Source organism: Salvelinus fontinalis, chromosome 30 (assembly GCF_029448725.1).
Source record: "Salvelinus fontinalis isolate EN_2023a chromosome 30, ASM2944872v1, whole genome shotgun sequence".
Lineage (NCBI taxonomy): Eukaryota > Metazoa > Chordata > Actinopteri > Salmoniformes > Salmonidae > Salvelinus > Salvelinus fontinalis.
This window is the reverse complement of record NC_074694.1, coordinates 36,354,254-36,368,528: the sequence shown is the minus strand read 5'-3', so window position 1 is coordinate 36,368,528 and position 14,275 is coordinate 36,354,254. Positions and strand designations below refer to the sequence as shown.

At 43.5% G+C, this 14,275-nt stretch overlaps 1 protein-coding gene across 1 annotated transcript; it reads left to right on the top strand.

Annotated features, from left to right (window-relative positions):
* The first annotated feature begins 502 nt into the window (after positions 1-502).
* On the top strand, positions 503-12,451 carry LOC129829147 (solute carrier family 35 member G1-like). Its single transcript, XM_055890718.1, has 3 exons — positions 503-889; positions 8,209-8,380; positions 8,489-12,451. The coding sequence occupies exons 1-3, from the start codon at positions 595-597 to the stop codon at positions 9,294-9,296; spliced, it is 1,275 nt and encodes a 424-aa protein (XP_055746693.1). The 5' UTR covers positions 503-594; the 3' UTR covers positions 9,297-12,451.
* Positions 12,452-14,275: the final 1,824 nt, after the last annotated feature.

Genomic DNA, 14,275 nt, shown 5'->3' with positions numbered 1-14,275 from the left:
CCATTACAATGTGCCCATCCTCCTACAGCTCCTCCCACCAGCCTCCACAGGCCTACACATATTCAAATCTTGATCATTCTATAACAAGAAGAGCACTTTAGTTAAGTACCCCAATAATGTCCACTATTCTTTCAGATTTTTTGAATAAGGTGAAGGTTGAACCGTTTGTTGAACTTGACCTGAATTTAAGGTAACGTTTTGGTTGGCCAACTGGCTTGCCCCTTACCGGTATGTCATTTGCTTGAGCGCGGCTAGAAGGGATCCATCTTTTGACAAATTAACGTCAAAAGTAAAAATAAAAAAATTGTGCATTTTAGCTACCCCTAACTCTTTTCCTAGCCTTAAACTAATTATCCTAACCTGCTACCAAAAGTCAAATCTGAGGTTAATTTGACAAACGCTGGATCCCTTCTAGCCATGACCCTGGAGAGCTGCCCACTGGAGCTGCCCCCCGTGGTTAAAGTAACTATTGCATGCTACTACAGTGGCCACTAAGGTTACATATTAAACCGGTGTGACAACTCACTCACTCGTAGACATAAAGGGTGTAAAATACATCCAAGGCATGCTCACCTGTTGCAGTTGCATTTTACAATGGGGGATTTGAAGGACAGTAATAGTATAGACGACAGAGTTCTATCGGCCGTTCACCTTAGACAGGGGGACATTAAAGTTGTATTTCACAAAGTTGGCGATGACGACGACGATGAACACACTACTGAGAGGATTAATTTACAAAGTAACAGTCATGATGAGCGGGGTAATGAAGAGGCAAGGACTAGAACAGTGGAAAGCAGTGCGAAGCAAAGATTATGTCCACCCTTGTGTTGTAGAATTGGCGGCCGCGGGGATCCCATCTCAAAGGACGCAGGAGACACAGTTGCCACAGGTAGCCTTCAAGCTAAAACTAGAGATAATTTATATAATTTAGCTAGCTATCTTTAGAGGTCTACCAACGTAACCACTTGAACACACTTGTTTGTGGTTTATTAACACAGTCCATTATATGACTGGATCTGCTTCCATCTAGGTAAAGTTGTATGACCTTTGAGGTAGACGGTAATGAGAAATTATAACCAGCGGAGCCAATGACGACCACCGTAGCAGTACATTATGTAACGGACGTAATCGTGGTTCTCTAATTACTATACTGGTAATAAATATTGCCTCACTAACTCGTTCAGATTAAACTACCTAATAGCCTATATTGCATCATTGTGGCCGCTTCACCCCCACTTTAATCTGTCTGATTATGAATTATCGAATGGTAATCCGTTTAAACATTTTCATCATCCTCAAAGGGATGACGAGGCATTTTCCCACCAGGATTAATTACATGATGTAGCTCTAGGATGGTGGACCCCGTTTTTACACCAGGAAATACCTAGGCATTTATTTAAAAACATGTAACATGGGTTTCTCACTTATAATTTAAAAGGCAGGGAGGGGTCTCCAACCTTTTTTATCATTTTTTATAACCTTTTCTACTTAAAAATATGTAGTAGCTACTTATATATATATTTGTATATATAGCTTTCAAATAGGAACATTCTTGTCTTCTTCTCTACCCTGCAACTCTTCCCCGGGTACTTGGTGTAGGCAACAAGAGGTTGCTCTGTTATACCTGGTAAGATACACTGAGTGTACAGAACATTAAGAACAACTGCTTTTTCCATGACAGACAGACCAGGTCAATCCAGGTCACTTGTTAAATCCACTTCAAGCTGTGTAGATGAAGGGGAGGAGACAGGTTAAAGCAGCATTTTTAAGCCTTGAGGAAACTGAGAATGTGTGTCTTTCAGAGTGTAAATGCCATTCACTGAATGTGAAAGACAAAAGATTGAAGTGCCTTTGAACGTGGTATGATAAGTAGGTGCCAGGCACACCGGTTTGAGTGTGTCAAGAACTGCAATGCTGCTGGGTTTTTTACGCTCAACAGTTACCCGTGTGTATCAAGAATGGTCCACTACCCAATGGATATCCAGCCAATTTGACAACTGTGGGAAGCATTGGAGTCAACATGGGCCAGCATTTCGACACCTTGTAGAGTCCATTCCCCGCAGAATTTAAGCTGTTCCGAGGGCAATGTTTTGTACACTCGGTGTAATGGCTAATAAACAGCATTTGGAATGACAGGCCCCATAAAATGACCAAATTCTGTTCTCAGTAAAAAAAAAATGTCCTGGTATGGGTCTTTTCTGTTTTTTACTCTCATATTACACGTATTCATAGAGAAACGGCAAAAATGTATCTGCGTTAGAGACCTCTAACACCCAGGAAGCTCTCCCATTCACCAGCTCTGCAAGTGTTATAATATCAAAATACGTTCTGTACTCACCAAATATGTTTCACTGATCAACTATCTTCCTTTACTCCCGTTACGGCCAGTACAGTGCCTTCAGAAAGTATTCATACCCCTTGACTTATTACATATTTTGATGTGTTACAGTCTGAATTCAAAATGTTCTCACCCATCTATACACAATACCCCATAATAACTAAATGAAAACATGTTTTTAGAAATTTACATTCACATTTACATTTACATTCAAATTTACATTTTCAAAAATTTACAATCACACCCCTGAGTCAATACTTTGTAGAAGCACCTTTGGCAGTGATTACAGCTTTGAGTCTTTCTGGGTACGTCTGTAAGAGCTTTCCACACCAGGATTGTGCAACATTTTCCCATTATTCTTTTCAAAGTTCTTCAAGCTTTGTCAAATTGGTTGTTGATGATTGCTAGACAACCATTTTCAGGTCAAGTAGATTTAATCAAAACTGAAACTCGTCCACTCCGGAACATTCACTGTCTTCTTGTGTTTTAGGTTATTGTCCTGGTGAAAGGTGAATTCATCTCCCAGTGTCTGGTGGAAAGCAGAAAACCAGGTTTTCCTCTAGGATTTTGCCTGTGCTTAGTTCCATTACATTTATTTTCTGTCCTGAAAAACTCTGCAGTCCTTAACAATTACAAGCATACCCATAACATGATGGAACCACCACTATGCTTTGAAATTTGGAGGTTGGTACTCAGTAATGTGTTTGTTGGATTTGCCCCAAACATAATGCTTTGTATTCAGGTCAAAAAGCTAATAACTTGCCACATTTTTTGCAATATTACTTTAGAGCCTTGATGCAGTCAGGATGCATGTTTTGGAATATTTGTATTCTGTACAAGCTTCCTTCTTTTCACTCTGTCAATTAAGTTAGTATTGTGGAGTAACTACAATGTTGTTGATCCATCCTCAGTTTTTTCCTATCACAGCCATTCAACTCTGTAACTGTTTAAAGTCACAATTGGCATCATGGTGAAATCCCTGAGCGGTTTCCTTCCTCTCCAGCAACTGAGTTAAGAACGATGCCTGTATCTCTGTCGTGTATTGATACACCATCCAAAGTGTAATTAATAACTTCACCATGCTCAAAGGGGTATTCACTGTCTGCTTTTTTATTTTTAGCCATCTACCAATAGGTGCCCTTCTTTGCAAGGCATTGGAAATCCTCCTTGTTTTTATTTTATAAATTTATTTACCCAGGCAAGTCAGATAAGAACAAATTATTATTTACAATGACGGCATACACCGTCCAAACCCGGACGATACTGGGCCAATTGTGCGCCGCCCTATGGGACCAGTTGTGATACAGCCTGGATTCAAACCAGGTGGTCTGTCACGTTCCTGACCTATTTCTGTTAGTTTGTTGTATGTGTTAGTTGGTCAGGACGTGAGTTTGGGTGGGCATATTATGTTTTCTGTTTCTATGTTGGTTTAAGGGTTGCCTAGTATGGCTCTTAATTAGAGGCAGATGTTTGGCGTTCCTCTAATTGAGAGTCATATTTAAGTAGGTTGTTTCACAGTGTTCGTTGTGGGTGGTTGTCTCCTGTGTCAGTGTTTGTCGCACCATACGGGACTGTTCGGTTTGTTTTGTACATTGTCATTTTGTGTAGTCTATTTTCCCTGTTCGTGCATTCTTCGTGTTTAATGTAAGTTCGTCGTCCAGGTCTGTCTACTCCGTTTGTTGTTTTGTTAGTTATAGTGAAGTTCGTGTTTTTTCGTCTTGTCTTTAAATAAATTATGTGTTCACAACCCGCTGCGCCTTGGTTCCATCACTACTCCTCCTCTTCGGTTGAAGAGGAGGAGGACCACCGTTACAGAACCACCCACCATATCCAGAATCAAGCAGCGGTGTAATCGGAGGAAGGGACAGCGCAAGAAGGAGGAATGGACTTGGGACGATGTTTTGGACGGTAAAGGTTGCTACACATGGGAGGAGATCCTGGCTGGAAGGGATCGCCGTCCATGGGAACAGCTGGAGGCACTGAGGAGAGCAGAGGCAACCGGAGAGGGGAACCGGCGTTATGAGGGGACGGAAGCCCGAAAAGCCCGTGAGTACCACCCAAAAATTTCTTGGGGGGTGGCTAAGAGGTAGTGGGCCAAGGGCAGGTAGGAGACCTGCGCCCACTTCCCAGGCTAACCGTGGAGAGCGGGAGTACGGGCAGACGCCATGTTACGCAGTAGAGCGCACGGTGTCTCCTGTACGTGTGCATAGCCCGGTGCGGGTTATTCCACCTCCCCGCAGTGGTAGGGCTAGATTGAGCATTGAGCCAAGTGCCATGAAGCCGGCTCTACATATCTGGCCACAAGTACGTCTCCTTGGGCCGGCTTACATGGCACCAGCCTTACGCATGGTTTCCCCGGTTCGCCTACATAGCCCGCTGCGGGTTATTCCACCTCCCCGCACTGGTCGGGCGACGGGGAGCATTCAGCCAGGTAAGGTTGGGCAGGCTCAGTGTTCAAGGGAGCCAATACGCTTGCACAGTCTGGTATTTCCGGCGCTACCTCCCCGCCCCAGCCCAGTACCACCAGTGCCTACACCCCGCACCAGGCTTCCAGTGCGTTTTCAGAGCCCTGTTCCTCCTCCACGCACTCTCTCTATGGTGCGTGTCTCCAGTCCGGTGCCTCCAGTTCCGGCACCACGCACTAAGCCACCTGTGCGTCTCCAGAGCCCTGTACACACTGTTCCTTCTCCCCGTACTCGTCCTGATGTGCGTGCACTCAGCCCGGTGCCACCAGTGCCGGTATCACGCACCAGGCATATAGTACGCTTTGAGAGTCCAGTGTGCCCTGTCCCTGCTCCCCGCACTAGGCTTGAAGTGCGTGTCTCCTGTCCGGTGCCTCCAGTTCCGGCACCACGCACCAGGCCTACAGTGCGTATCAGCCGGCCAGAGTCTGCCGTCTGCCCAACGGCGTCTGAACTGTCCGTCTGCCAAGCGCCGCATGAACTGCCCGTCTGCCATGAGCCTACAGAGCCTTCCGCCAGACAGGAGCAGCCAAAGCCTTCCGCCAGACAGGATCAGTCTGAGCCATCCGTCTCCGCAGCGCCATCTGAGCCATCCGTCTCCGCAGCGCCATCTGAGCCATCCGTCTCCCCAGCGCCATCTGAGCCATCCGTCTCCCCAGCGCCATCTGAGCCATCCGTCTCCCCAGCGCCGTCTGAGCCATCCGTCTGTCCCGAGCCATTAGAGCCGCCCGTCTGTCCCGAGCCGTCAGAGCCGTTAGTCAGTCAGGAGCCGCTAGAGCCATTCGTCAGTCAGGATCTGCCAGAACCGCCAACCAGACAGGATCTGCCAGAGCCGCCAACCAGACAGGATCTGCCAGAGCCGCCAACCAGACAGGATCTGCCAGAGCCGTCAGTGAGCCATGAGCGTCCAGAGCCGTCAGCCAGCCATGAGCGTCCAGAGCCGTCAGCCAGCCATGAGCGTCCAGAGCCGTCAGCCAGCCATGAGCGACCAGAGCCGTCAGCCAGCCATGAGCGTCCAGAGCCGTCAGCCAGCCATGAGCGTCCAGAGTCGTCAGCCAGTCATGAGCTGTCCCTCAGCCCAGAGCGGCTATTTATCCAGAACTGCCCTTAAGTCCAGAGCTGTCTCTCTGTCCGGAGCTGCCTTTCAGTCCGGAGTTGCCCCTCTATCCTGAGCTACCTACCTCTCTATCCTGAACTACCTCTCTATCCTGAGCTATCCCTCTGTCCTGAGCTATCCCTCTATCCCGGTGCTGCCCCTTGTGTCGATGTTACCCAAAAGTTTTAGTGGGTGTAATATGAGGGTGGTCATTTGTAGGGGGAGATGTAAGCTGGGATTGACTATGGTGGGGTGGGGACCTCGCCCTGAGCCTGAGCCACCACCGTGGTCAGATGCCCACCCAGACCCTCCCCTGGACTTTGTGCTGGTGCGCCCGGAGTTCGCACCTTATGGGGGGGGTTATGTCACGTTCCTGACCTATTTCTGTTAGTTTGTTGTATGTGTTAGTTGGTCAGGACGTGAGTTTGGGTGGGCATTCTATGTTTTCTGTTTCTATGTTGGTTTAAGGGTTGCCTGGTATGGCTCTTAATTAGAGGCAGGTGTTTGGCGTTCCTCTAATTGAGAGTCATATTTAGGTAGGTTGTTTCACAGTGTTCGTTGTGGGTGGTTGTCTCCTGTGTCAGTGTTTGTCGCACCATACGGGACTGTTCGGTTTGTTTTGTACATCGTCATTTTGTGTAGTCTATTTTCCCTGTTCGTGCGTTCTTCGTGTTTAATGTAAGTTCGTCGTCCAGGTCTGTCTACTCCGTTTGTTGTTTTGTTAGTTATAGTGAAGTTTGTGTTTTTTCGTCTTGTCTTTAAATAAATTATGTGTTCACAACCCGCTGCGCCTTGGTTCCATCACTACTCCTCCTCTTCGGTTGAAGAGGAGGAGGACCACCGTTACAGTGTCTGTAGTGACGCCTCTAGCACTGAGATGCAGTGCCTTAGTCACTAGTGCGCGATGGCACAAGAACATCCCGGCCAAACCCTCCCCTAATCCCGACAACGCTGGGCCAATTGTGCGCCGCTCCATGGGTCTCTCGGTCGCGGCCAGCTACGACAGAGCCTGCACCACTCAGTAGGCCTCAAAACATCTCAATTTAATAAATGTTAAATTCAGGTTGGAACACAACAAAATGTGGAAAAAGTCAAGGGGTGTGAATAATTTCTGAAGGCACTATGTACAGTATGTACTTCCAAAAAAAAATCTAAATAAAAATGTACAAGTAACCGGGAGAAATATGCATATGTAATTCACATATTACTGCCACGCACATGTCGGAAGTCTACAACAGCTCAATACATTGGTGGTGCCGAAGAGTCATTTTTTCGATTGCTTGTACATTTATATTCATACCTTTTTTGGATGTCCATACTGGCCGTAACGGGAGTAAATGAGATAGTCCATATTTGGTGAGTAGCGAATGTTTTTTATGACGCTTGCAGAGCTGGTGAATGGGAGTTTGAATCTGAGCTTCCTGGGCGTTAGAGAGGTCTCTCAGACAGAGATACTGGGGCAACTGACCTGGTTACATACAAATAGCCAGCTATACAGCCTAGATAGACGTGCACACCAAACAGACAGAGTAAATATTGCTGGAAATGATTGGCAGACTGTGTTACATTTGACTTTTTAAGACAAAAGTGCCTAACCAGGGATATTGTCAATGTGGCTTAGTAGCCGGGAGCTTTATGTTTATGACAGATGGAACACATGAAAAAATGAATGCACTTTCAGAATAGATTGGCCGAGCTATTGATACAGTAGGTGCGCTGCGAGCTACTGGTAGCTTGCAATCTACCTGTTGGAGACCTCTGATTTAAGGTATGATTACAAAGTGGGAAAGAATGAGCACCTACAGTACTCACAGGGTGTAAATAAAACTCACAAGGAAGTCTGACAATGGTGTTGTCTGTTCTCAGATGAGTAATGCTCTTCCGCGTCCTTCCACACTGTTTTCCATATATCTAGCCAGTACAGGCTAAAATGGCCCCTTATACTTCCTGTTCAATATGAGTCTCCCTCCATTTAGGGGACATTGGTTCATTGCCTTCTTTCTATGTTGGCAATAAACACGAGTAATCAGTAGGTACAGTGTGTGACAGGCCAACTCCCAGGTAGATATATCTAATCATATTCAACACCTCAAATCACCCTGCAGCTTTCAATTTGTCAAGAAGCTGCCAGTAATTCAGCTTTAGCGGGGATTATTTTCAACGAAGTGGCTTTTGATATCACATTTGAGTACTGTACCTCTTCCCCATCTCAGACAAACAACTACTAAATGACTTCCATCTTAGTTGGTTAATGTTCAGTTCCATTCAAGCTATTTTAACCAGTTCATGTGTCCTTCTCCCTCTGTCCTCAGAGAATAAACATTGTCCAGGACTGGGCCTGTTTTATGGCCTGCTGGCAACAGTATGCTTCTCCATTATAGCTCTTCTGGTGAAGACAATAGATGGAGTCCATGCTGTAGAAATCAGTGCCATTCGCTGCTTCTTCCAGATGCTGTTTGTGATGCCTGGGCTTATCTATTACAAGTAAGTTATTACATAACTGTATTTATACTATATTTATACTACCACTTGACCCCTTGAACCTTGATAATCCCATGCAAATATTTAACCTATACATTTTCTGTTTTTCAGGACTGGCTTCCTTGGACCAAGAGACAAGCGTATCTATTTGGTGATGAGAGGGTTATTGGGTTCCAACGCCATGATCCTATTGTTCTATGCAGTACAGCAGATGCCCCTGGCTGATGCAACAGTCATCATGTTCAGCAAACCAGTGTTCACCGCCTTGTTAGCCTGGATCTTCCTCAAAGAGAAATGCACAATCTGGGACTGTGTCTTCACTGTCTTCACTCTGGCCGGTGTCATAATGATAGCCAGGCCTCCCTTCATATTCGGTGCTCGTATAGAGGGAATAGAGGGAGACTACACCAATCATCTCAAGGGGACTATTGCAGCCTTCGGTGGTGCGTTAGGAGCAGCCTGCACTTTAGTTATACTCAGGAAAATGGGCAAAAGCGTCCACTACTATCTGTCTGTGTGGTACTATGCGGTCATTGGTTTCATTGAGTGTGTCATCACTTTGTTTATACTTGGTGAATGGACCATTCCATTCTGTGGGAGAGACAGATGGATCCTTATGCTGATTGCAATCCTGGGTATCGCTGGCCAAACGTTTCTCACCAAAGCACTTCAGATTGAGAAGGCCGGCCCTGTGGCCTTGATGAGGACCGTTGACGTGATCCTGGCCTTTATTTTCCAGTTCTTTTTTTTCAACCGTAAGCCCACCATGTGGAGTCTCGGTGGGGCATGTTGTGTGGTCGTCAGTACCTGTGGTGTGGCTCTGAGGAAGTGGTACAGCAACACACACCCAAGAGAGAGCGGTGAACCACACATCAGACAAATATTTTATTCCAGGTATAAATTAAAGGTTATCAATTAATGTGATGTTAATGTTCAGCAGTCAAGAGTGTTATGTAAACCAAAGAAGCAATATTACCGTACATCCAAATGTTACTGTGAGGTTTTGAGCACAAAGCTGGAGATTTTTTAGTATTTACATCAACACACTTAGAAAAGAGGGTTCTTTGGTAAGGGTGATGGTTCTATGTGGAACCATTTGAGCTCTTTAATGGTTCTTTGCAGTTCAGAAAACGGTGCTTTAATCTTTTAGTGATAATTCAAATGTAGGGGAGGTGGCTCATTTTAATATTTTGGGGCGTGGTTTTCTCACAGCTCTTTTTGTGCAGCCGAGAGTGAGTGTCATTCCAGTTGATATAATCTGTTGTGTTATGTCATTGCATGTTAAATATGACTGGTCAATAATAGTGTCTTGTGAGAGACTTATGTAAGGCCTCGTGTCAACGGTTGACTAAATCTCAATTCTCTCCTCAGGGACCCCCAGCCGGTCCAGAGCTAGCACACCTGATTCAACTTGTAAATGAACACAATAATAACACCCATATCATTTTAAAGATAATATAATATAGCTAACCCTCTTTATAGCACCATAAAGGTTCCATTTAGAACCTTCAAAAAGGGTTCCGCTATGGTTACAAGCCAAATTACCCTTATTTGGCAGTGGCACTACATACAGTGCCTTCAGAAAGTATTCATACCCCTTGACTTATTCCACATTTTGTTACAGCCTGAATTCAAACTCGATACCCCATAATGACAAAGTGAAAACATGTTTTTAGAAATATAAGCACATTTATTGAAAATCAAATACAGAAATAATTAATTTAACATAAGTATTCACACTCCTTTGCTATAACACTCCAAATTGAGCTCAGGTGCATCCAATTTCCTTTGATCATCCTTGAGATGTCACTACAACTTGCATGTCTGAGCAGAAACTATACCATGAAGTCCAAGGAACTGTCCATAGATCTCCGAGATAGAATTGTGATGAAAAATATGGAACTACCCAGACTGCCTAGAGCTGGCCGTCTGACCAAACTGAGCAACCAGGCAAGAAGGACCTTGGTAAGGCAGGTGACCAAGAACCCAATGACCACTCTCATAGAACTACAGTTCCTTGGCTGAGATGGGAGAACCTGCCAGAAGGACAACCGTGTCTACAGCACTTCACAAATCTGGGCTTTATGGGAGTGTTGCCAGACTGAAGCCACTCCTGAGAAAAAGGCACAACAGCACACCTGGAGTTTGCCAAAAAGGCAAGTGAAATACAAAAATATTCTGTGGTTTGATGAGACAAAAATGTGACTATTTGGCCTAAATGCAAAGCGCTAAGTCTGGAAAAAACAGCAATAACTCATCACACATTGAACACCATCCCTACCGTGAAGCATGGCAGTGGCCGGGACTGGGAGACTGGTAAGGATAGAGGGAACAATGAATGGAGCCAAATACAGGCAAATCCTTGATGAGAACCTGCTTTAGTGTGCAAACAACAGACTGGGGCAAAGATTTGCATTCCAACAGGACAAAGTACCGCAAACATACAGCAAAAGCAATGCTGAAATGGCTTCAGAACAAGAATGTGAAAGTCCTTGAGTGGCCCAGCTAAAGCCCACACTTGAATCACATTGAAAATGTGTGGAAAGACTTGAAGATTGCTGTTCACCGCCACTCTCCATCTAACAGAGCTTGAGAAAATCTGCAAGGAAGAATGGGAGAGAATCCCCAAATATAGATGAGTATGTCTGTATCAGCTTTGCACAAGACGACTCAAGCCTGTAATCGTCACCAAAGGGGCTTTTACAAAGTATTGACTCCGGGGTGTGAATACTTATGTGAATTAGATATGACTGTATTTCACTTTCAATAAATTTGCAAAAGTTCTAAAAACATGTTTTCACTTTGTCATTATGGGGTATTGTGTGTAGATGGGTGAGAAAACATATACATGTAATCCATTTTGAATTCAGTCTGTAACACAACAAAATGTGGAATAAGTCAAGGAGTATCAATACTTTCTAACGCACTGTAGAACCATTTGTGTGTGTACTGAGGTTAATCAGCAAAGCTTATATTAGCATCTTTTTCAATTTGAAATAGGCTGATGTCCTTTATTCTAATACACTGCTGGTCACAATAGTTTTTTTGTGGAAATGTTAAAAGTGTGACATAATTTTTTACAAAATGCAAAGATTTTAAAAAGATTTGCTTTGTGCAATGTGTCACAACTAGCAATACTATTTTGTTGACCCAAGGAGTAAGCTGCATAGTCAGATGACTTTATGCATCTCACATTTATGCTGCCTACAGTAGTTAAATAGTATAATATGATGGAAACTTGATATTTACAGTACAAATAGCTTTATGACAGTATACCACAGAAAACCACTTGTTGCCTTCCTTTTGAAATGTGTACTACTAATTTAGAACTAAGCACTTGACTTTGCACATTTCTGTTACATGCCGTGTCAGTTATGATGCTTTGTGTACGTGTTATACTCCTAGTTATGCCAGTGTGACTGCTGTTTTATATTAATTATTTATCAATAGAAATCAAATACATATTTCTGCTTTATCAAAAGAACTTTCTCAGACTGATTGAATGTATGACTTGTTTATTAAATATGTGGCAAAAATGCTTCTTAACATTAACTGTGTTCAATCAGTTTCTCGTAGGTCTACATAAATTGGTTATAGCAACAGTACGAACAATTTAAATTAACCATTTAATTGTTCAATGTAATTCTGAGCCCACTGTGCCCTCCTTTTTCATACACTGTTTATATAAGTTGAAATGACTTAACTGTTTATGGGACCATATTTCACAACGTGTTTGTCCTCAATTAAGGTGGACACAGAGACATATAGTATGTCTAAACCTTTGTGTGGTTCACGTTGGATTTTATTTGATTGATAGTGATTTGATTGAAACTGAGAAGTTGGATGCACTTGCTCAGAGGAGAGCATTACAGATGAGTTCTTTTACTTATTTTTTGACTGCTGAATAGAATGTTACCACCTTCATGCCTTACTAAATCCCTTCTCAACTATGTAATTATTATATTACTATTTCAGATTGTTTTATTAGATTTAAGGATTACTCTAAAAGTTGTATATTCATACACAATGCAGGATGTCATTTTTTATTCTAAAATAAATGACATATACATTTCACCTATGTGTCTTGATCTCTTGAACTAAGGAAGTTTTACGTTTTCCAGTTGATCATACATGAGCATGGCTGCAATTCCTGTTGTGACTGAACAGGTCTGACAGAATGAAGTTTAGGCCAATGTTGCACACAGTTGTTCGAACCTGGCTAAACGAAGTACTCAGTTATGAACAATGGTAGAAACAAGACTACACTATAGCTTTTCACAAAACACTGAGTCAGAGCCTTTCAGAGTAGTACCTCTAAGGGGAACCATTGTCATGTTACCCTGCGTTTGAGGTTTTCGACTTTGCCATGACCTTTCCATGGTTCTCTCTTGACCCTTCATTGAACGACAACGCTTGTGTATTGTTGTATTGTAGATGGGACAGATAACTTGAAACAGTATAGATTATTTTCTGTGTAACCCATGTACAAAATGTGTAGCCAGCAGAGGGCAGAAGGAACTTTAACATCATGCTATGTGTTCAGACTAATGATGTATTTAAACTCTGGATTGCAGATACTATTCACTGAATAGCAGGCTAGTGATTGCTTTGCAACGCTTGCAGTTAGCCACCGATTCCTCCCAAACCAGTCATTGTTGAATGTGTGATTGTATGGTCCCAATTCTCGGTTTATGGGTCTCTTTTCCAAGCTTAAAATGATAAACATTCCACATTGGCCATGCTGTCAATCCAGCATGATTTCTGCTGCGCTCAAAACAACTGTTAACTCAGAATTGGGAAATCTGACTTAAGGTGAGTCAACTAGGAACTTAGAAAAAAACTAGCTCAGACTGGGAAAATAAGTTTTGAACGGTCATCCAACTCGGAATTGTAAGTCGGGAACTCAGGCCTCTTGCTAGAGCTACCACCTGAAGATCACTGACGTCATCATGATTCGACCTTGTTTTTTTCCGAGTTCCCACCATAAACCCAGAGAACACCAGACTTTGATGACTAAACTTTGCCCACGAACGACCGCCGTGCTACTTTACTGTTCAAGTTAGCACATCATAACAAGGTGAGTCCAAAAATGTCTTGTATGCTGCTGCATAAATGATGTAATATGCCAGAGAGATATGTATACTGTAGCTGAGAAAGTAATACTAAGTGTCTGTTGTAAAGGAAGCTGATTGTAGCCCATGGGTCTCACCCTAATAATTTGGTCCCTTTCCCCTCTTAATTAATTTTGCCTACTGTTCTGACTTGGTGTGTAGCCTATAGCCTGTTTTAGAGAAATGTAATCATCAAATATTATAAGAGCTTTCATTGTCTGCTTATATGCCTCCTTTATTTATCCTACGGTTCTGACGTGGTGTACAGGGAGAACACTGGAAGAACGGCCCATGTGCTGAATTCAGTCGCTGTACATTTTCAAAAGAGCTGAACAAATAGTTATATTGACTGCGTCCGTCCAAGCTCTTAATTAATCGAAATGACGGATGGCCTCTTATCCGCTTGTCATCCCTTTATGCCATTGTTTGTACATCTCACTTGTCAGTAGAAACCACATTTACTTAAGCAATTCAGCCATATCAGCTATGTTTTTTTTAAAGGTAGTAAATGAGGCTGAAAGAACTGTTTCACTGTCAGACAAGGCTCCGCTGATAGCCAGGTGTAGCATTGGTAAGATGCTTTTGTTGGGACAGCTTAATGTAGGCCCTAAAAGTTTGTGGGCACCGTTTGTCACCGTTATAGTGCAATTAATGTATTGTTTAGTGTTGTGTTGTGTAGTGCTGGCATGCATCCCCATATTTTGGAGGGGTGTTGGTCCCACCAAGATTTACATGCTAAAATCGCCACTGATGTAATCTCCCTGAGGAGGATGAGCTGGCCAATCAG

Coding starts and splice junctions, on each gene's coding strand:
- LOC129829147 (XM_055890718.1), top strand. CDS start 595: ATGGGGGATTTGAAGGACAGTAATAGTATAGACGACAGAGTTCTATCG. Junction 890..8,208: donor AGGAGACACAGTTGCCACAG/GTAGCCTTCAAG, acceptor CTCTGTCCTCAG/AGAATAAACATTGTCCAGGA. Junction 8,381..8,488: donor CCTGGGCTTATCTATTACAA/GTAAGTTATTAC, acceptor TCTGTTTTTCAG/GACTGGCTTCCTTGGACCAA.